Raw genomic sequence first — 21,682 nt, forward strand, 5'->3', positions numbered from 1 at the left:
TTCTTGTAGGCCTTTCCCAAGAAAAATTCTGTAGCAGCCCATCTGTTTTATTTTGTTGATTCTCAGTTAATGTATGCCATGATCAGCTAAAAAGGCAGGAGAGGAAGAAGGTTTTTTGTTTTTGCTGCTTTGCCCTTGATGGCAGTCAGGGTCAGAGAGTCTTTTTATGAAAAAAAACACAGAGCATACTTAACTAGAAGATTTCTAGACTTCAGGATAGGGCAGGCAGAGAAAGAGGAGTGATCTTCACTGAAACCACTGTGTAAGCAGAAATTGGTAGTGTCTTTAGAAAACAAATGTTGAACAGAGCTCTCAGAAATGATAAAGATTTTCCTTTGGGACAAGGTAGAAACAATTGCAACCCAGGAAATTGCTTCAATTTGCCAAGACCAAGATTCAAAGGAAATTATGTATTTTGTAAAAAGACAATGGTAAAGGGGAGATGCTTATGAATGCTTATTTTGCCTCATCTAGCTGTTGTAGTTTTCAGTATTTCAAATGTTACCTTATCCTGACTTTAGAGAACATCTAGTTCAAAAGTCTTTTGACACAAAACACCTAATTCAAAATTCTTTTGATGATGATTGTTCAAAGAGGTAGAAACTGACCCTAGTTAAATTCTGAGTCCCATTCCAACTATCAATTCCTTGAACTCAAAATTTTTGAGCCCTTTAGTTGTTTGATAACTTGAAAATACCTATTTCAGACTAGAAGAGGAGAAATGAGTTGTCTGTGGCATGGACACTTTTGTAGGGCCTTGGTAAACATATTCAGTTTGTGCTCCTATCTCTCTGTAGCTGATGACTTGCTTTTACTCAAAATATTTTTACTGTAGATCATCTCAATAATTGGGGTCCATGAGTACATGGAGTATTTTTGGGAGGGAAATCTGCTTTCCAATAATAGAAGGTATTTTACATTCAAAAAGACATTCACACAGTGCTTGTAACATTTCTTGGCATAATCATGACAGCATTGCTATCACCTTATTGCTTTAATAATTCTCTCTTCAGATTCATACTTCTCTAATTAATGGAAGGCCTAGTGCTGATGATCCTTCACGTGTATTACTAGAATTCACCTCTGCTCGCTTTATTCGCCTGAGATTTCAGAGGATACGAACATTAAATGCTGATTTAATGATGTTCGCTCACAAAGATCCAAATGAAATTGATCCCATTGTTACAAGGAGGGTAAGTTCTGTCATACGGTAGAAATGCATGTGTAGAAGTTCTCTTACACTTGTTAGTGCTGTATCTGCCTTTGTTGTTAAAAGTTTGGAAGAGGATGAACATCTGTTGCTGTCTGTCAAAATCCCAGTGTTAGAGAATTTCCTCTTCACAATATTTTGTTATCTTCTCTTTAAAAGAAGTAACAAGTTTCTGGTTAATAGTGTTATTAACATAAGCACACAACTCTTTTGGTTGCATTCAGATGCAGATATTTAGCAAGCGGCAGCTGATAGTGTCCTCTTGTCCCTTCTGCTGCTCAGCCCTTTGCTACCTTTAACATTGTCTCAACGCTTTGAAGGGAATTTCTACTAGCAGTACCACAGTGCCTGACTGCAGCTCTTCTAGGATTATTATATGGTTGTTGCTAACAGTAAAAATTTTACATTGTGCTTTAGCTTAAAAGAAAGGATGCAGCACTCACACCATACCCAGATCCTCTCCGTTCCTTGTGTGTGCACACTCCTATCTATCTCTTCTTTCTGCAATCTTTCTTCCTATGCCATATCTCCTTGATTTTCTGCTGCTCAAATGCATATTATTCTATTTTTCCTCTGATTTTTCTACCAAGCATTAGTACAAAGCTGTTTTGGATATATATAGCTTTCCACAGTTTTTTCTTTCTACTCATTCTGTTGGTCATCTTATTTTTCTTTTGGAAAGTTTAGTGTACCACTATAGTAAATCCTGTTATAAAGAAGGTGTATTGTTACTCTTGGCTTTAATTAATACCATTTATCAATGGTGGATAGCTGCTGAGAAAATTTGTTTCTTCTGTTCCTATTTTCAATTTCCATTTCTTCCTCTAAATACATTGAGTGTTGGCTATTTCTGAAAGCTTGGAATGTGCCATTCTGTTTTGTGTTACAAACTTAGAAACCCTTCTGGCCGAGTATAGTTATTGTAGCCTCACTAATGATGGAAACTGTGTTTATGCAAGAGTGCAGATGGAATAATCTGATTCTAGGTGAACAGAAACACAAAACTGAGTTCATACTTCAAAAATCATAGTGTACTCATGAAAACCTGGTACAAGATGATCCACAGATTTCTCAAACCAACAAAAGAACAATAACTTCTGTATGACATCATTCCAGAAAGGAACAAGGAGCAACAGAAACTTTCCATCCTTGTCTGTCTTTTCCTATAGAAGACATTAAACAAGCCACTATTCCACAAAACAGGAAACGAAGGGTAGTGACAAATGATACATTCTCTGTGTGGTAGAAGGTTAGCTGTGAGTTATATGAGTTCCTATTTTGTTTGATGCCTTTATTAAGGATCTGAAAAAGAAGTTGAACACAGAAACTGCAAAATTTGCAAGTTGCATATGTTTATTTTGAGTAGCTAATTGTTAGGATGTTACAGAACCCTCACTGAAACAGGTGAAAATGAACGAGAGGGCACGTAACACTTACTTTTCCCAGATGACATAATACATGATTATAAATATCTTTCCATCATTCTTTCTGGTTAGGGTTATTAAGCATCACCAAAGAAACAATAGAAATGGTAAAACGTGAGAGCAACAGGTCAAGCATTATTTAAATTTCAGTAATGAACACTATTCCACAGTCATTTAAAAGGCCAATAGTGACAAATAGTTCTTTCAGTAGTCCAGTCAATGCTCAAGTAAGACTCAACTAAGGCAAACAAAGCTGTTTCTTTCTTAATTTTCTTCTAGCCTTTCTCTTCTCTCCATCATCATGCCTTTTTCATGTTCTCTGGAGGGAATAAATTATATAGCATTTGACTTTTATTTATCTAGTGTGCATATAGGCTTTTCCTATTCTCGTTTTTGGTATATGCTGTGTATAAATTTACATGACTCTTGTGACTTCAAACAAATGGTGCTGTGCCAATTTATACCCTTTCTTTCACTAAGCCTGACTCTGTTGATCAAGACACAGTTTGGATTACACTGTCTGCTATATTTGTAATACATCAAAAAAGAAATAAATCGAGACCTGACAGTTTTGTCTCTAGAAATGAATTCTGCAGTTTGACACCTACATTTTACAATCCACTTAGCAATTCAATTTCTGTTTTGTCTTACAGTATTACTATTCCATAAAAGATATCTCTGTTGGAGGCATGTGTATATGTTCAGGCCATGCAAAGGCTTGTCCACTGGATCCAATGACCAACGTATGTATTTTCCTTTTTCCTCTTCCTCTTCCTCTTCCTCTTCCTCTTCCTCTTCCTCTTCCTCTTCCTCTTCCTTCCCCTTCCCCTTCCCCTTCCCCTTCCCCTTCCCCTTCCCCTTCTGTGATTGCATATATAGCAAGTGTTGAACTGTTGTTACAGATGGCCTTAGTTATCAAACTGCAGCCTTGTCTCAGTGTCATCTGTTAGAATTAGACCTACCTCAGAAAATAAGTGCTATTATCGTGATTAATGCATATTTCAGATAGTTTGGCTACTCAATAAAATAAAGGCATTTTGACAAGTGTAGTGTCTTGATTTGCAAGATGAGAAATATGTATTTGTTGTCTGACTAGTATAAAAAATAGCATAAATCACAGAATCACAGAACCGTTCCAGCTGGAAGAAACTTCTAAGATCGAGTCCAGCCCTTGTCCCAGCCCTATCAACCATTTCCCTCAGTACAACATCCAATCATCTCTTAAACCCTTTCAGGGATGGTGACTCCACCACAAGCCATAAGAGATTTCGATTACTTGGTTTAGCTCTCCAGTGATGCTTTTTAAACCAAACCATGCCAGAATAGGTGGGCTTTGTATTATAAACATCATGACTACAGTCAGCACAATACATCTTTTCCTTAGCATTACAAAAAACAAACTTCCTTGAATTTACTACCTTGCTTTCTGAAGCATTCTTTAACCTTGTTTTGCAAGATTTATGCTTTGTCCTTTGGGGTGTAGAATTTCTCCAGGTTAGCTTGCTGCATTTATCTTGAATAAGTTCACAAGGACCAGAGAGAGTCCCTTCCACTGAGTTACTATTGGGAAGGCAATTTTTTTCTTATTATTTCTTGAAACTACAATTTCTCTTATCTTTTTGGAATTTCTTCTGTGGCTCAGAGGATTTGAGTGTTCTCTACAGCAATATTTTCATTCTGGGACAAGATCATCTGCTGTGGAACTGAAGTGTGTCTGAAAGGCTGGTCCTGCTCTCATCTCTTACTATTTTAAAAACTCCTGCTATCCATCACATAAAGTTAGTTATGCAGTTAGAAGGTCACATGATGAGTTGACTCATCCAGTAAAAAAATAATGCTAAAGATAAAAGAAGAGCCAATTTTTAATTGCATCAACCAACAGAACAGATTTCACTCTGCAGCTGCAGAATTGCTATGTCTAAGGAAAGGGTGAAGAACGTCTCACTCCCTCTAGTGTAACCCAGCAATCAGTTTTCCTGTGATGGGAAGCTGCATCTGAGGGCTACCAGCATTTTAGCATATTTGCTGTCTTGTGGAACTTTCATTCGCCCATCCTCCTTTCTTCAGATAGTTGAAATTAGATTCTCCTATGTTCCTAGATTCTTCTTAGATTATCTGGCCAGCTGTCTTCCTTCACACTGTGACTGTTTTCTTTAAAGTAGAGCTATTGAATCTGAACAGACTATTTTATCTCTCGCTTGGTGAATACAGGATACATAAATGAAGAAAAATGAATAAACAGAAAACTTACAGAATATAGCCGTGCTTAATGCTAATAATTTTTGTAATTTGAACTGGAATGCGGATTATGTACATGAACAGATTCTTCAAATCATCACATTGTGTAAATATTTGATTTTCTTTTAAATTAGAAATCTGTCTGTCAGTGTGAGCACAACACATGCGGAGAGACATGTGATCGGTGTTGTCCTGGTTTCAATCAAAAGCCTTGGCATGCTGGCACTTTCCTGGTTAAGCATGAATGTGAACGTAAGTTGAAAGCAATACAGAACAGAAAGTTTATTGCAACTGCTGGTGAAAAATTGACTCCCACATAATTTTGCAATTAATTCTATTTCTAAACATATTTGTTTATGAATGAGTTGTTCACTTATTTACAGTGTCACAAAATAGTTAACTGAAAAGTTGCAAGTAGAATTGCGATTTTATGGAACTCTAAATACTTTATTGTAAATGCGCTGATATTGGTGGAGCACTACAGAAAGACACCATTTTGACTTGATTGTTATAATTATGGTGGGGTTTTTTTGATAAAATAACAGGACTGTATCCCGATAAGTAAAAAAATCTCTTGTACAGATTTTTCACTGTATTAAACTTTAACAGAATGATTTTATATAAATGGCACTTTTATATATTATCATGTTCAGCTTTGCTGAAACAAAATATCTTTACATGATCAAAATGCAATTTCAGTTTCTGGGTTTTTTTTTAATGGAAAAAATGATGTATCTAGTTTTCCAAGATGGAATGAAAACATATCTTGAAATATCACCTTCCCACAGGGTTGAAATTTCATTTTCAGATTACTATAGTAAGGATAGTTATAATTTAATATCTTATTTCCAAAGGTCACATACCACTTATATTTCTGAACATAATAAAATCTAATGCTCCGTTACATATAAGTGTTTTTTCGAATGTAGGATAGTTTTACCATGAGTGGTTAAAAATAAATAAAAAGAAACAGATATCCCTATATTGAAACTAGAATTGCTTATTTGTGTCCTGTAAACTTTGGTCACAGAGATTTTTGTTTCAGCTGGGGCAGTGTCTGCACTGGGAATATATTCTGGAATAAAATCAGGGTACTTCTATTTTCGTGTTTATTTTTTGAGAGGTATGTCTTATGCCTTGTTCAGCCCTCAGTGAATTGTGTTTTCCTGATGGAAACAGTCCCCTGAAATCGGGTTCAGATATGAGGAGAATGACTGCCTACAATGTTAATGAGCTTTGAATTTCTCTTTATGTGGAAATGAATGTTTTAATACTATAGGGAAAGGAAGAGACAGTGCTACCTCATTTTCAAAGTAACACATTATTAGACTAGCTCTACCAAATGCAGACCTGAAGCCTAAGAGTTAAAATCTGAACTGCAAAAGATTGGCAATCCCTTTTTTCTGACCCAGTGTTGATATACATACACACAAATCAAGTGGTTTTAGGATGTCTTTCGGCTTTCATGGAAATTATTTGAATTTGCTCATACCATTCTGTTACTTTCCCCGAAATTCCTCATGTATTTTAAATTAGCTGGCTCCTTCATGAACTGTATGTGTGTGCAACCACCAAAAGATTTTCTGGACTAGCAATTTAAACAGGAAAAAAAAAACCCCAAACCCTAAAACAAAACAAGAACATAATTAGTCTGTAAATGTCAGTTTTCATACTCTTTGGGATAAAACATGGAGAAAAAATACAATGTATAGAAATTGAGACTGTGACTGTGACAGTACTGTGTTCCTTTTCACAGATGAAATAGTAAACTAATGCTTGAATGTGCTGTCAGTTAGAATGTATGCAGCACTAATGATAAAATGTTGAATAACTCCTTTTAATACCTTAGTAACAGTGGGGCATCTCCAGACAGAAACTATTTGCTAACACAGTTCCTTCTCTTTTAGCATGCAACTGTCATGGGAAGACTGAGGAGTGTTACTACGATCAGGATGTTGCAGACAGAAATCAAAGTTTGAATATCCATGGAGAATACATTGGAGGCGGAGTGTGTGTGAATTGTACAAGCCACACTGGTGGCATAAACTGTGAGACCTGCATTGACGGTTACTTTAGACCAAAAGGGGTAAATGTATATTCTGATTATCATTTCACTGCAAAGCTCAGTGTTCAAACCATCACTTCAGCTTGGGGAGTTAAGTTATTAAAAAGAGATGACACAGTTTGGGCTGCCATTTTATGAAGGTTAACTTCTAATTCTGACAGTGTAGCAGTTGTGTTTCACATCTGGAGATCTATAAAGTTAATGCTCACAGAAATAGGAAAGTGAATTGTGTTCATATATAGGAATGCACTTGAGGTCAGGGCCTCCAGCTAGAATTTCAATTTAATTTAAAGGAGGATGTGTTCCTGTAAACAGAACTTTTGCCTCAGTAATGAATTTCAAGATTTACTATCAAATATCAAAGAAATATTGCTGCATTTGATATTGGAGTCTGTCATTTTTACGTTTTAAATGTAACATAGAATTAATTACCGCTAAAATGTAGAATTCATTACCACTGAAATTCTACATTTTCTGTTGAATGCTTTTCATTTTTGATGCAAGAGGAATTGTTTGTGTATCATCATACAAAGCTGTACGTAAATCTAAGTTGAAGCTGTCAGAAGATTAATCTTTTATTAGGCTATATTGCCAATATAGGTTGTTCCTGGGCTTTAGACAGCTATGCTATTAGTGTGTGCTTAAATTCCTGGTATTTTGTCTGTATAGTTTCAGTCAGGTGAATCATGGCCTTTACTCCGATTGGTTTTCAGTCCTTAAAAAAAATCCAAACAGAAAACATCAGCAAATAACGATAATTACACTTCCCTGATACACCAATAGAAGTTTTAGCCTTATAGCTCGAAAGAAAAAAGGAATACTGATCTTTTCAACAGCAGGGCACTTAATTTTTCCTTCTGAATGAGGTTATAATGCAGCTAATATGGATTTTATATATATGTGTGTATAGTGTAGTTTTTGTATATATATATATCCATTTTATGAAGAACTTCTACTTTGTATTACAAATGTGATATTACACTAAGGTTTCCATTTGATTGAGGTAACCTTTTAACAAACAAAGGGAAATTGTTTTGTTGCCCAATGTTCACTTTTCTTCATTTACCTTTTTGTTTGGTTACTGACTAACTAACTTTAGTTAGTTTTTAAAATCATATTGACCAGAACAACTAAGCTATTCGTCAATACTACTTTAGATAGTGAATACAAAAAATATACCTCTTTTATCGATTTTATTTCCATAAGAGTCTCTTAATATGTCTAAACCTGTTTTTTTAGTTGGAAACATGTTTGTATCCAAATCACTCATATGTTTCTAAATAAAAACTAAAAATATAACTTCAATGTCTAGACTGCATGGGCTAAGTTAAAGGTTTTTTTAATTTTAAGTTATTAAGTTTAAAGTTACTAAGTTATTTTTTGTTAAGATGCAAGCTAGCTACACAGGGGTCTTTCCTACTTTTTGCTTAAGGAGTAAATAAAAATTCCAATTATTAAAGGTTAGATTCTCTTTTGCAATCTCTTTGTTTTCATAGATATTGCCAGATAGCCCAGATCCATGCCAGCCATGTTCCTGTGATCCAAATGGGTCTTTACATGATACCTGCGTCAAAGACGAGAAACTTGCTGAAGGAGGTAAGATCCTTAAAAGACAGTGACATCAAAGCTTAAGTTCAACAATGGTCAAAGAAAAGCTGAAACACAGTTGTGATATTTCTTTTAAAAAACCCACAATAGTTAGCTCATGTGAATAATAATAATTCTTCATTCTTACAGTACTTTGGAAAATTTAGATTTTATATTCCCAAATTTGCTGAGGCTTCTTTCAGATTCATAGCTTGCTAATTTGGGTAATTTTAGACGAGTGTTTCCCTTAGAATATATTGGAGAATTTTGGCTTTAAAGAGCTTTCCTCTTTTACAGCAGCAATTAAATCTAGTGCAACTACAATGTTTTAATTTCTTTTCCTCTCTACACATATTTCTGTTTGAAACCTAGAAAAAAATGCTTGAAAGGTGTCACATATATGTGCCATCTATATTATTAATGTAAGATTGCAAGGTGTTTACCATAGACCTGTAAAAACTACCATTGAATAGAAAATAAACTGTTCCTTTGGAAGCAGTGGACTACCATATTTTTCTGTCTCTTTTTTGACAAATTTCTGAAAATACTGTAGGAAGATAACAACAGAACTCGAGGTCAGTTCTTAGATATTTTAATTGGGCCAATTACAGTACTTTCAGAAGAGATTTTGTAGCTTTTTTTTTTTTTTTAAATAGAGATCAATGGAACATAGAAACAGCGTATTAGAGATGCAAATATAGTGCCCAGAGTTGTAAAATCTATAGCAATAACTATGTACTGATTCCCTCAGTTCAATAAGATGATACTAGTTACTGTTATAGTGTTATATATGGTGAGTTGACTGTGGCCAGTTGCAACTGCCCACCTAGCTGCTCTCTCACTGCCCTTCTCAGCAGGACAGGAGGAAAAATAAGATGAAGTAGCTCACAGGTTGAGGTAAAGACCAGGAAGTTGCCTACCAATTACTGTCATGGGCAAAATAGACTTGACTTGGGGAAAATTAATTTAACTTGCTAACAATTCTGATCGATTCAGTGATAAAGACAAAAATTTAACAAGCAGCTCCCCCTCCCTCTCCCTTTTTTTTCAGATTCAACCTCATTCCTGCATCCTCAACTTGTCTCACTCCTTTCCCCTAACATAAGTGGTGCAGGATGATGGGGAATGGGAGTTTTGGTCATAACAGTCTTTCTCTGACATTCCTTTGTCCTCAAACTTTTCCTTGGCACCACTCTGGGTCCTTCTCATAGGCTGCTGTCGTTCAGAAAGAAATCTGCTGCACAGTGGGTTCTCCATGGGACTTAGTTCTTTCAAGAAAAATCTTCCTGTTCCTTCATGAGGTTCTCCATGATGTAGACTGTGGATATCTGCTCCAGCATGGTCTTCTCCAATAGCTAAATGAGAATCTCTGCTCTGATACTTGGAGCACCTCCTCCTCTTCCTTCTCTGACCTTCTCTGACTCATCTGGCTGTGGGGCTCAGTTGTGCCCTGCAGTGGGTCTGTTAAAACCAATTGGCACAGGACAGCCCTGTCACTTCCTCACCAAGGCTGCCCTGCAGCTTTCCCACCACTGCCAGCACCTGGGCACAGATACATGCTACTGTATATCACACAGTTCGGCAGGAAAGACGGTAGAAGCAGAAGAGAGGATGAACCCCAAAGCTGGCAAAAAAAAAAAAAATCCAGCAAGGCTCTGCAATACCTGTACCTAACCTATGGGTGGGAATGTACAGGTGACAGATGGCAGACTCAGTACTGCAAAGCAATCTCTCATATGATTAAATGGGACAACTTTTATTCAAACATTTCCCACAACTGACATTCAGTGCTTTTGTAAAATACTGAGGCTATGATTTAGAGGTGGAAGAATGATTTATTCAGAGAAAAGCAATGTCCCACTTGCATGTTAAGTGGCTGCCTTGTCTCTCAGTTCCTGTCTGTTATTGCTGCAGTTGTTCTTATCACACCTGTGCTGGCCACTAGTGCAGGTCTTTCTCCAGGGGCATGGCAGTTGAAAGGCAGTTAATAGGCTGTCAGCTCTTCTCTCATGGGAAGAAGGAAGCAAAAAAGGATAAAGACATTTTTCCATCTTGTTTAATTTTCTGTAACAATGTCATTAGGAGCTCTCATAATGTCTTATTCTTGCCTCTGATCATGCACACTTCTAAACCATCTCAGCTGCTTTATAAATCGCTTACACTTTCTGAATCTGAGTGGTGCTTTAACACCTTGCTTCCTGTATCTCCTGTTTTTTAATTCTTTGATAGTCCTTCTGTTAAATTCTTCTCCTGCCTCTTTCTAGACCTCTAGGAAGAGAATAAAACTTCTGTTTGGACCCCTTCATTCCTTTCTTGATTTTTCTCTGTTGCCTCTATCCATCTAATCTAAGGATTATGTCTTTCTAATAAATCAAGAAATGTGCCATGTCACCATGTTGAAGATAACATGTCTAAAATTGGATTATCTCTCTCTGTTTTGCCTTGTTTTACTTTTATTGGCAAGCGGCCAGTCCTGCTCATCTAGCCCCAGGCATTCAAACAAATTTCAAATCACAGCAGTTCTTCCAGTCTCAAAAACCAGAGACTTCTTTTGTTCTCTTCACAAAATTAAAACTCTCATAGTTTTCTGTCTTGACGGTAACCAGCTTCTCCTGATCTCCCCAAAAGTTAACACATTCAGCTGCAATTGGTTAGAGGCCTGTTGCTTTTCAGCACATTAGAGTATTCTTAATCTCTATCGAATCTGATGTTTGTAAAGCATAAAGTAATTTTTTTACTTCATTAATTTTTAAACTGATTGGTGTCTCCTCTTCCCAATTTATTTACTGGAGAGGTTATTCTGTTTGTTTAAACTGCTTCTTCTCTTAGACGATAAGCACAGCAATTGTTATTTGAGTAACAGCCATCATGTATGGAATTCCCTCCCCAAAGTAGTCCATGCAGTTGTTCCTGAAACACATTTGTCTGTGTCCTGTCCAATCCTGGGAGTCCAGTGAGAAGTGGACAGTTTGCTCTGTCTAGACAGTGGCCAGAGGACAATTCTGATATTTATCTGATATTATTTTCCTATTTTAAGACCACAAGAATGTTGTGGTTTAGGCCCATCTAGGAACAAAGGACTGTGATCAGCCACTCCTTCATGCTTTCCCCTTCTGACAGGATGGGAGGCCTTTGGAACTCCCTAAGGACAGGGAGGGCTCTCTCGCCACTTATGATCCTGGGCAAAACAGACAGAACTATTTGACTTGGAGAAGAAAATAAAATTTCATTTAATCCACCACCAACGAAAAACATAGCAAACAAAAATAACCAAAACCAATACATAGTTGGGTGAATGATGAAAAGTACCACCAGCTCCTTTAAGATCCTCTTCCCCCTACCTCTCCCCTCTTCCCAGGTTCAGGCACCTGTCTTTACCTCCTCCCACCTGAACAGCACAGAGAAGCAGGGGAAGGGGATTTCAGTCAGTCCTTTCCCAATGGCTTCTGACACTTTTCTTGTCTCAGGACAGGTAGACTCCTCCCTGCTACATTGCAGGGTCCCTCACATGCTGGGCAGCCCTGAACGGGCTGCTGTAATGTGTGTTCATCCCTAGGGCTGTAGCTCTTCTCCTCTCTGGATCATGGTCTCCAACACCCTCTCTGGCACAGAGTCTTCCCAGAGCTGCTGGCAACCATTACTCCTGTCATTGCGCTCTATGGGTTGCAGAGGAACAGCTGTTCTCTCAACACAGGCTGCAGGGGTTCTCTGGTCCAGCAATCCTCCTCCCTTCCTCCTTCTCTGACTGTGGGGTCTGCATGATTGTCTTCATCTAATCCCAGTCTTCCACCTCCTTCTATGCACTACACATTTCTGTTCTTAAATAATGACAGCAGAGGCACCAGATTGGCTTGTTTGGACCAGAGTTATGTCCACCTCAGAGCTGGGGGAAGTTTTGAGAATTAATTACAGGGGCCAGCACTGCTGCCCCCTCCTCCTGTTACCAAGTAAAACAAAAATAAGTCAGCTTTATATGTGATTTGGCTTTGTAGCCATTCTACCTACAGTGGTTCTGTTCTTTGTTCCTTGTTATTTTTGTTTATTTGCTTTACTATGTTTCTCGTACTAAATAAGATTTCAACACATTAGGAAAACTGTTTAATTCTTACACATTATGTTTAATTATAGTGTTTGGACCTGAAGGCCAAATTTGTGTCTTATTCAACAGAAAAGTCACAATAATGCTAGTTGAAAGAAAAAGAGTCTTTTTAATATTTATTTAAAAAAAAAAATTTATTGTAATGGAAGAGGTTGTGTTAGAATCAAGACCAAATCTGGATACAATTTTCAGCATAAAATTATCCTGAAAGTAGATCACTTGTTACTTTTTTTTTCTTTTCTCAAATTGATATTCAGTACACTGATAAAATTCTTCTTACTGTACACTGCTCACCCTGGGCAGCAGTTGGGTTTGGAGCATTGGGGAGGCTTCATAAAGGAAAGGCTAGAGAACATGATCTATCTGAAGGAATCTATTAATCTCTAACCACAATGAATATACATATACACACTAGGTAGGCTGAAATATATCTGTTTGCTGACTGGTTGTTTAAGGATAAATTGTTTGCTTGGTGTAAGATGGGAATATGCTTCTTAAATGTGTGGTAAGCAAATGAGTCAGGAAGATTTAAAAACACTTAAATAAAAGGAAATATGATAATAAGGAAAATCACTGGGGATATAAAGTCACCGTGAACAGTTCTCAAAGAGAATAAAGCTGGAGGCTGTACATTATCTGTATGCTTGAACACTGTAGGTAACTAACAATTGAATTGGAAAATTGTAGTAAATACCATAATAACTGGTACACTGATAAGTTCAACAAGAGGTTTCAAATGACTAGATGCTGTAGTTGTTGTCAGGCTTTAGTAGATAGCAGAAGGGCATGAAGGAGTCACTTTACAATTGATGAAGCTTTGTTTCAGGATAAAAAAAAATATTTTTGTGAATTAAGCATGTATCATTTCCATTTTGATCAGAGTAGTATAACTTTGTCATTACATGTTTCACTTGGCATTCTGAAATGAATTATTATTCTTCTAGCTTGTATAGTGTATTTTTTGGTTTGAATCTTAAAGAAGTGTTTTCAAATATTATTTCATAGCAATGTTACATGTCATGTTCATGAGCAGTATAGAAAAGATTGAGTCAGAAACTTAAGCGACGGTATGCTTGCAAGCTGTGTTGCTGATAAACTGATGAAAATGTCTCTAGGTTTTATAACTGAAAGGTAAGAATTTTAAAACTGAACTTGTCCACTTATGTCCAATCCATCCTAAATAATAAGTAAACTTAACTATCACTATTATTTTGGTCACTTGCAATTGTCCATACAGAAGCAAAGGTGGAACCTATGCATTCACAGCTACTCTGTACTCCAGTAATTAGGCTTTCTTAGTGAATCAGGACACTTGGTTCAAGCTATGGTGTCTAGATTTTAACTAAAAGGTATTTTAGTTAGCATCAGCAAGAGCTGTGAGGTTTGGGAACTGAGAGTTTTGTGACAGTCTTCACTGCTATCATATAGTGAAATGTAGTGAAAGAGCAGAACAAGGGAACATTCTTGATGAGTAACTAAAAAAATGGACTGACAGGCAGTGGAGAAGAGATTATAGATCTAAATGGATGTTTGGGAGTTGTTCCATACTAAAACATTTAATTGCATTTGAGTTTACTGAGACTTAATTTGTGAGTACCTAAGAATGAGTTCTTGAAATTTTCAAATAGAAAACTGGCTTACTTCTAAGGAGTTTGACTTGCTTGTGTCTTTTACTGCTGAACCCTGGACTACAACAGGGTATTTTCATCTGGAAGGATGAGAAGTTTCTCTTGTAATATAAGATGGTCTAAATAGGATGCGTTGAAACAGACTACAAAAGAGCCTGAGGCCTGCTATGCTGTGAGGCCTCATCGGGTGGCTACTTTAGAGGAGGTTAACTCAGAAATTTGATAATCATCAGTGTCATAGGCATCAAAAGCTATGGAGTGAGTGGTTTTGTGATAGGAAATAACACAGAAATTTCATGCACTCAAATTCTGTATATAATTATGACAGATCAAGAAGGTGACAGTCGATGTGCTACAGGAGATCAAAGAAGCTGCAAGGTTAGAGAAGACAGACTGAATTTTATCTCTGTGAAGATTAACAGATAATATCATTTAAAACTCCTGTAGGTGACTGCTTTTTCAAAAAGTTAAAGAAAGCATAAAAAGAGAAGCACCTCTGAATTTATGCATGAGGAACTGATTTAAAACTCTTCTCCTGAAGGTCATTAAATTCTTGTAGGAACAAGGAGACCTTCCTGAAAAACGTAATCAAACCAATTAAACCTTTAAAAAGAAAATCTAAATGAGCAGTCCATGTTTGCTAATGGGAAGCACAGGGTTTATAGAGTGCATATTAGACATTCAGAGAAGATGCATTCTTTTAGTTCAAAATTATTCAAGCAACACAATTAAGATAGAAAAAAATACTTATTTCAATAATAAAAAATAAGCTCTCTGAAAAAGCAGAAGTTATATCCAATTGAGAGTAATGGAAAAGGACATAAATTGTCTGGAAAGATATACTCCTAATAACACATATACATATTTTAAGGTATAAATGGCAAAATGCTTAAATGTTGCTAAGTGCTTCTTCAGATAAATCAGAATCAAAAAGAGTGCTAGAGATTCGAATTCAGTAGGAGTTAACTATGATTAAGATTGTAATGGAGTTATAACCAGAGATCTCAAGAAAGAAAAGGACACAGAAGAAAAGCTACATTAATTCTGTGTAGCAGTGAAGATATCAGTGATATCAGTGAAGAGCTCAGGGAACTTCTCACTTGGGAATCTTTGTTCTTGGAGTCAAGTCAGAATAACTATCTCAAACAGAAATATCATCTTTAGAACAAGGTGATAAATGGATACAAATTCTTCGGGCATGTATCGTTTTTATCCATGGCTTCTGGATATAGTTCAACTTTGAGTTTCTTAAAGCATTAAATATAATTTATAATACTTAAAAAACTAATACTGATAATACATAATTAGAAAATATTTATCAAATTTGTAAGAGAAAGGCAGAAGGTTCAAGAAAGCTAAAATGAGGAGCTCTGGTTTCTGTACGGAGCAAATCAGTAGAACGACTGTAAATGATTTATACCATTTCTGAATTGTGCCAAAAGTGAGCAAAACTCAAGATCAGGGATTTTTTTCTAGAGGACGGTTGCCTTATGAGTCTCTTTGAAGGATTCAATGAACATGTGAACAAAGGCTTATTTGATTAATATTGTATTTTGATTTTCAAAAAGTTTTGACACGGTCCCTCACCAAAGACCATGAAAGAAAGTGTAATAGAACAAGGAGGAAAGGTTCTTTCATGGATTAGTACTTGGTTAAAAGAATAAATGGACCATTTTCAGAGTGATGATCAATATGAACCGTTGAAAATATTAATATTTAACCTGGAACAGAGATGAATAGGAAGGTGACAAAGCTACCAAGTACAAAATTTTTCAGCATAGAGAAATGAAAGAACTGCAAAATGTTCAAAAAGATATCAAGTTAGTCATTGATTGGGTAGTGAAATAACTGATTACTTCAGCAATTAAAGAAAAAGTAGAACACAAAGAAATGTAGTTCTACTTGTATATTCATGTCATGGGGTATGACAGTGGTATATTGAAATCACAGATGACATGAAGAAAGTGAATAGGCAGCTGTTACTTGCTCTTTTCTATAATGTGAGAATTAGAGGACAATAAATACAGGTTTAACACACATCAGTGTTTTCGTTCACACTACACATAACTAAATGTGGAGCTTACTGCTAGGGAGCTTTATCGAAGTACTAGCATCTTCAAGGGTAATTAGGTGAATTAATGGAAGATAAGTTTTTCAGGGACTGTTAGATGCAAGCACGTAGGGATGAGGTTCAGATTAGAAGATCTCTAATATGTGAATTTCTGGAATCTCAGATTTCAAATCACTATATACATCTCTATTCTTATATGTGTTATTTTGGCCTCTCTCACACAGGTTACTGAGCTAAATAGGTATATGATCTGACCACCAGTAAATGCCCTTATGTTACACCTACCAAAGGTGTTGCTTTGAGTACTCTAACACAAGAGATCTGATAATAATGATAATGATAAATATGTTTCAATATTTTCTCCCTCTTGCTGTAGATATGTTGCCTGGTTTCTGTCACTGCAAGACTGGCTATGCAGGAGAGAGCTGCAACAGATGTGCCTTGGGTTATATAGGATATCCTAAGTGCCTGCCCTGCAACTGCTCAGTGAAAGGCAGTGTGAATGTTGATCCTTGTATAGGCCCCTGCATCTGCAAGGTGAGGATGTCAAAATTCTTCTGAGTCATAGGAAGATACTAATGATATTGAAAGATTGCATTTAATGGTTTTCTGTCATACAATAGCCTTCCACTGTCACACTTAGCTGTGTTAGTAACTGTTACTTACTTGTCATAGAATACTTTTTCTTTCTCCTGTAAAGTCTTAGATTTTCTTATGTCATCTCACTACTCACTGTATTTGACACAGGTACTTAAGAGCCTGCTGCCAGTCATACAAGTCCTTAGAAATCTGTAATGAATAGAAACTTACATCCTTATCTGCTCAGAAACTATGTGTTTCAAGTACTGTGGACTTGAAAACTAACGTGTAATATGACTCAAAAGAGAAAATGAAGTGAACTGATGATATGCTAAAGCAAACAAAAAAGTTAGATTTAGGAGTTGTTATTGCTAAGTTCCAAAGTGAGGACATTCTTTCCTGCCTTGGGATGGTTTAGAAACCTCTAACATATTAAAAAAAAAGAAATCCATCCTTTCTATAGAATGAATGTCATAATTTTTAAGAAGAAAATGTAAGAATTACTTTCTCTGTATGCCTTCATACACCTCCAGAAAATTGCATATTGATATTATATTGAAATAATAAAAAATTAAAAGCACATGCATCCACTTCTTATAAAACACCTAGTTTCTAAATGTTTTAGAAATGATCATGCTCCGTGAATAGGCAAAAAGGACAATTTACTGTATGGTGGGTCAATTTTTCAGCGTCATAATTGTTGAAGTTCCCTTGCAACATTTAATTAACAGAATTAGTCACAAATATGGATTTAAAAATACATTCCATCCTTAAACACAAGAATGTACCAAAAATAGTTCAATCTATCTCCTCATGCTGCATGCACACATAAAGCTCTGATGTGACAGCTGAAAAGCACTGAAATCTACTCAGAGAATTAACTTTATCCTCACTTTATGTAACAGTCACTTGCTCTCTGTCAGAAAAAAAATCTATCCATGTCACAGTTCTAATTCCTTAGCTATCAAGTCTAGCAGATCAGAAAAGGAGTGCTTTTGATATGTTCTGACTTTAAAGGGAGCTTTGACTAAAGTGTCACGTGCCAAATACAAGATAACAATGCTGAATTACTCTTATTCTTATGACATTAGGTATGTAATGCCAAACTGGCCCGCTAGTACAATCAAACCAGAATGAACAACTTTGGAATACAGATAATTATTCCTATCCCAGAGAGTCCACACCATGTACACTTTTTTCTTGCTGTCCATTCTTTGTTTCCTTTCTGCTCCTCAAATCTGTTTTTAAGTGCTTGTGGGAGAAAAATTATACCCTTTGCAGATAGCTGAGATACAGATATATACACATTTATTTTCACTAGCAATCTTCAAATTCAGATCAAAGCAGATTTTGGTCAAAAGGACACTAAAATCATCAAATTAGTTATGCTTCATATGAAGAACAAAGTGGGATGTCTGGACAAGTTAATAGTAGGTCTTAGGAAAAATACTTCCCTTCTTTTAATCACATCTTTCAATTACATATGATGAGGTCTAAATTTACTAAAGATAGTTTTCTTGTAAAGGAAGCTGACTGATAAAAAACAGCTCTAACAGTAAGGAGCAAAATGCAACCAAGTGGGCATTAGTTTGATATCTTTACCACGTTAGCAACAGTATCAAAGCCTGTTTTATCACTAATTATCTCAGCTAGCTCTCTGAAGGTATATGGTCAAAGACTCATTTTTACATAATTTATAACTGAACTAAGCACAGTATTCAGGAATAAATGAGACTGTAGAAACATTGCTTCATTGACTGAAAGATAAGTTAGATCTTCTTTCCAACTTCAAGTTTTATATATTATCCACTGAATTTTCTGCCCTCTCAATAGAAGTTTATATAGGAGCTTTCTTCACTGATGATGTGCTTGTGAGTGCAGAATAGGACAAATTTTCATTAAAACACCTACTTTTGCTTTCCAACTTCCTTTTTTATTTTGCTCTTCCTATTCTATACACACTAAGCACATCAGCAAAATCTGAAACTTTTGGGACCAGTGTTCATAAGTCTAGTTAGTAGAATTATGAGTGAGAGCATATGAAGGCCTATGAGTACCTAATTGTTACCCACATTATTTTTCATATGAAGTGTGAGTAGCTGAGTGATTTCAGCATACCTATGGCAATAATATGCATTGATTAATACTGAGATTGCTGGTGGAAGTGTAAAAAATATCATTATCAATGAGATATTGAAGTTAAAAGCAATTTCCTTATAGCCTTGTGTTGTATTAAAGAGATTTTTCGCTTATTGAACAGAGTCTATATGATGTTGCTGAAGGGGAGCATAGATACAGCATAGCAATAGAGATAGAACAAAGATATTTTGCTATATATATTGTTACTCTACAATTATTGATGAAACTCTTTTTACGTTTTCATTTTTTTCTCCTCCTTTACCTGTCCTTACCTCTTTCCCCTCATGATCCCTGTTTTCTCTTAATCCATATGGACTATCCTTTCTTCCCACACCTCCACATGCTTTGCCCTACTTTTTCCGTCTTTACTAGATCTTACCCAGGAGGTTATCAAATTTCTTTTGGTGAGCTTACTTCAGAGCTGTGTGTTTCAAGCAGTCATAGACTACACAGTGTGGGTAGGCTTTTTATAATGTGTTCATTCACTACTGATGTGTAGCCAACAATTTGGTCCTGTGTGCATAACATAGAGCACTGTCTCCAGGATTAAAGAGATTGTATATAACACTTTTGAAAGGGAAAGAATTTTCTGGGCTATGTTGTGAAAAATACTGAATTACTAAGCCAGCACCATAGTGTGAGCCTTTTTTCAATACACTCCTTGGAGAAAATCTAGCTTTATCATTGTCTACAGGACAAATTGATTTATTGTGTAAGGTAGCAAGACTTAATGAACAGCATAAGCTTTCTCACAATATGTGATTATCAAATGCTAAGATCAGAATTCTTCATATATGTTTAGCATCTGGCTTTCTGCAGAGAAAGAGTTTGCAGAGCTGGCAGCATGGCTTACAAACACATTTAGTTATGGAAAGAAGAATTGCAGCCCTTTTAACACTTGAATTTAGTCTGAATTTGGCTATTAATGATGGACCAATGAAAAACTGATATGCTGAATGATTGATACAACTAATAGTACCAATAGTGTGCCTGTAGTTTACATCAGTTGGGCACACACAGATTTTATCAAGCATACCTGCAAACTACAGTTTTTAAGGCTCTAATATGGTGTCCCATACTTACTTCCTCCCTGACACTCTTAAGTGTAAAGGAGATAAATTAGTTTATTCACTAGAGTCGGGTATGTCATACAGGTAGAAGAAAAATTTAAAATCTTATAACAGTCAAATTCTCTATCTTGTTATTTACCTGCGGCTATAGTAACTTCTATTGAGTAGAGGATTTCTACTAATATTCACATATAAGAATAGCCTTTCCTAAAAATCGCTTTATAGTCACATTTATACTCCCCAGAGTATAAAGCTGGTGATCTCAAATTCTAACCTATGTCAACTGAAGTAATACTGTAATTTGCATTTCCAGGAACATGTAGAAGGAGAAAACTGTGATCGTTGCAAACCAGGTTTCTTCAATCTGCAGCAAAATAATCCCAAAGGCTGTGAGGAATGTTTCTGCTCTGGGAAAACAAACGTCTGCACACATTCTCACCTTAGCTACAGAAGTGTAAGAAAAATCATACTATATCAGTACAAGTCATTGCTTTTGTGTTTATATATTTTGGCTCTGTCTGTTGTCACTGGAGTAAATCTTATTCATGCATATTCTTCTGTGCCTCATACATTTTTCATTTATCAGGAAGAAAATATTTCTAAGCTTTGTTTTTCTTCATTGTGGGAAAGTTCCGAAAAAGTGCAGTTGAACAGTGAGACGTGCAAAACACGTTTTAACAGTAAAAAATGAAGCTATGTGGATCAGCACAGTCCTGTGCATACATAATTAGTTCCAAGATAAATGCAACATATCGATAGGGTAATCTCTTTTCCAAGTCATCATTACGTTTCTAGACCTGTAATAATTAAGAATTTTGAAACATTAAATGTACAACACACAGCTTATGTGAGGAAAGGGAATGCCCTACAGATGGCATTTGAGTTAATTTCTTTTGCATACTGCATTCCTAGAAAGGATGTGAAAGGGAGATGAACTTAATATTCTTATTTGTGCTGTAGAAACACATCTGTCGCCTGCAAATGTACTCTATACTTTTAAGTTCCCAAAGCTCAGACACTGATTCCACTGGAATGGATGTATGCTATATATTGATGTCTGTAGATTTAGTGTAGGAAATATTTTCCGTGTCTACTAGCTCTTGCTTTTGGTTGCATTGGTATGCTGTAAGTCTGTCAGTAAAATCATACATGGCTAGTGTGCTCATTTACATGCCAGTATCTCATGGATGAGCTAACTTATTGTTCTGCTTGTATCGAGGCTCCAGAAACCATGCTTTATGAACTGTAATTTGTGATTTATTTTTCGTTACAGATTTTCAGAAATTAAAGTTCTGGTGCTTTCCATCTTCACTTTGACTTTTAAAAAAATATGAATATTTCAACTTGTAAATTGTAAGGCTTTAGAATTAGAAATTATTATAAATTATACTGTCTACAACAATCAGAAAATGTGTATCCATTTGTCAGTTAATCTTCTTTACCTTTTGTGACTGCTATTATTTATTGAAAAATTATATACTTGGAGATATTCTTACTCATATGTTTGTACAATACAATTTCCTCCTTACTCTGAACCATATTAAACAGAGAAAGCAAATACTTGCAGTTACT

The 21,682-nt window shown here is 35.9% G+C and overlaps 1 protein-coding gene across 1 annotated transcript in view; it reads left to right on the forward strand.

The window, feature by feature from the left end:
- Positions 1–21,682, forward strand: part of LAMA2 (laminin subunit alpha 2) — a 361,557-nt gene that overhangs the window by 125,471 nt on the left and 214,404 nt on the right. The window contains exons 5-11 of the mRNA XM_061990653.1: positions 1,014–1,193; positions 3,288–3,377; positions 5,007–5,124; positions 6,780–6,958; positions 8,434–8,533; positions 16,699–16,859; positions 20,424–20,564. Of these exons, the coding sequence (XP_061846637.1) occupies positions 1,014–1,193; positions 3,288–3,377; positions 5,007–5,124; positions 6,780–6,958; positions 8,434–8,533; positions 16,699–16,859; positions 20,424–20,564 (969 nt within the window). The remainder of the gene's footprint in view (positions 1–1,013; positions 1,194–3,287; positions 3,378–5,006; positions 5,125–6,779; positions 6,959–8,433; positions 8,534–16,698; positions 16,860–20,423; positions 20,565–21,682) is intronic.

The sequence above is a fragment of the Colius striatus genome, chromosome 2, assembly GCF_028858725.1.
Source record: "Colius striatus isolate bColStr4 chromosome 2, bColStr4.1.hap1, whole genome shotgun sequence".
Classification (NCBI taxonomy): domain Eukaryota; kingdom Metazoa; phylum Chordata; class Aves; order Coliiformes; family Coliidae; genus Colius; species Colius striatus.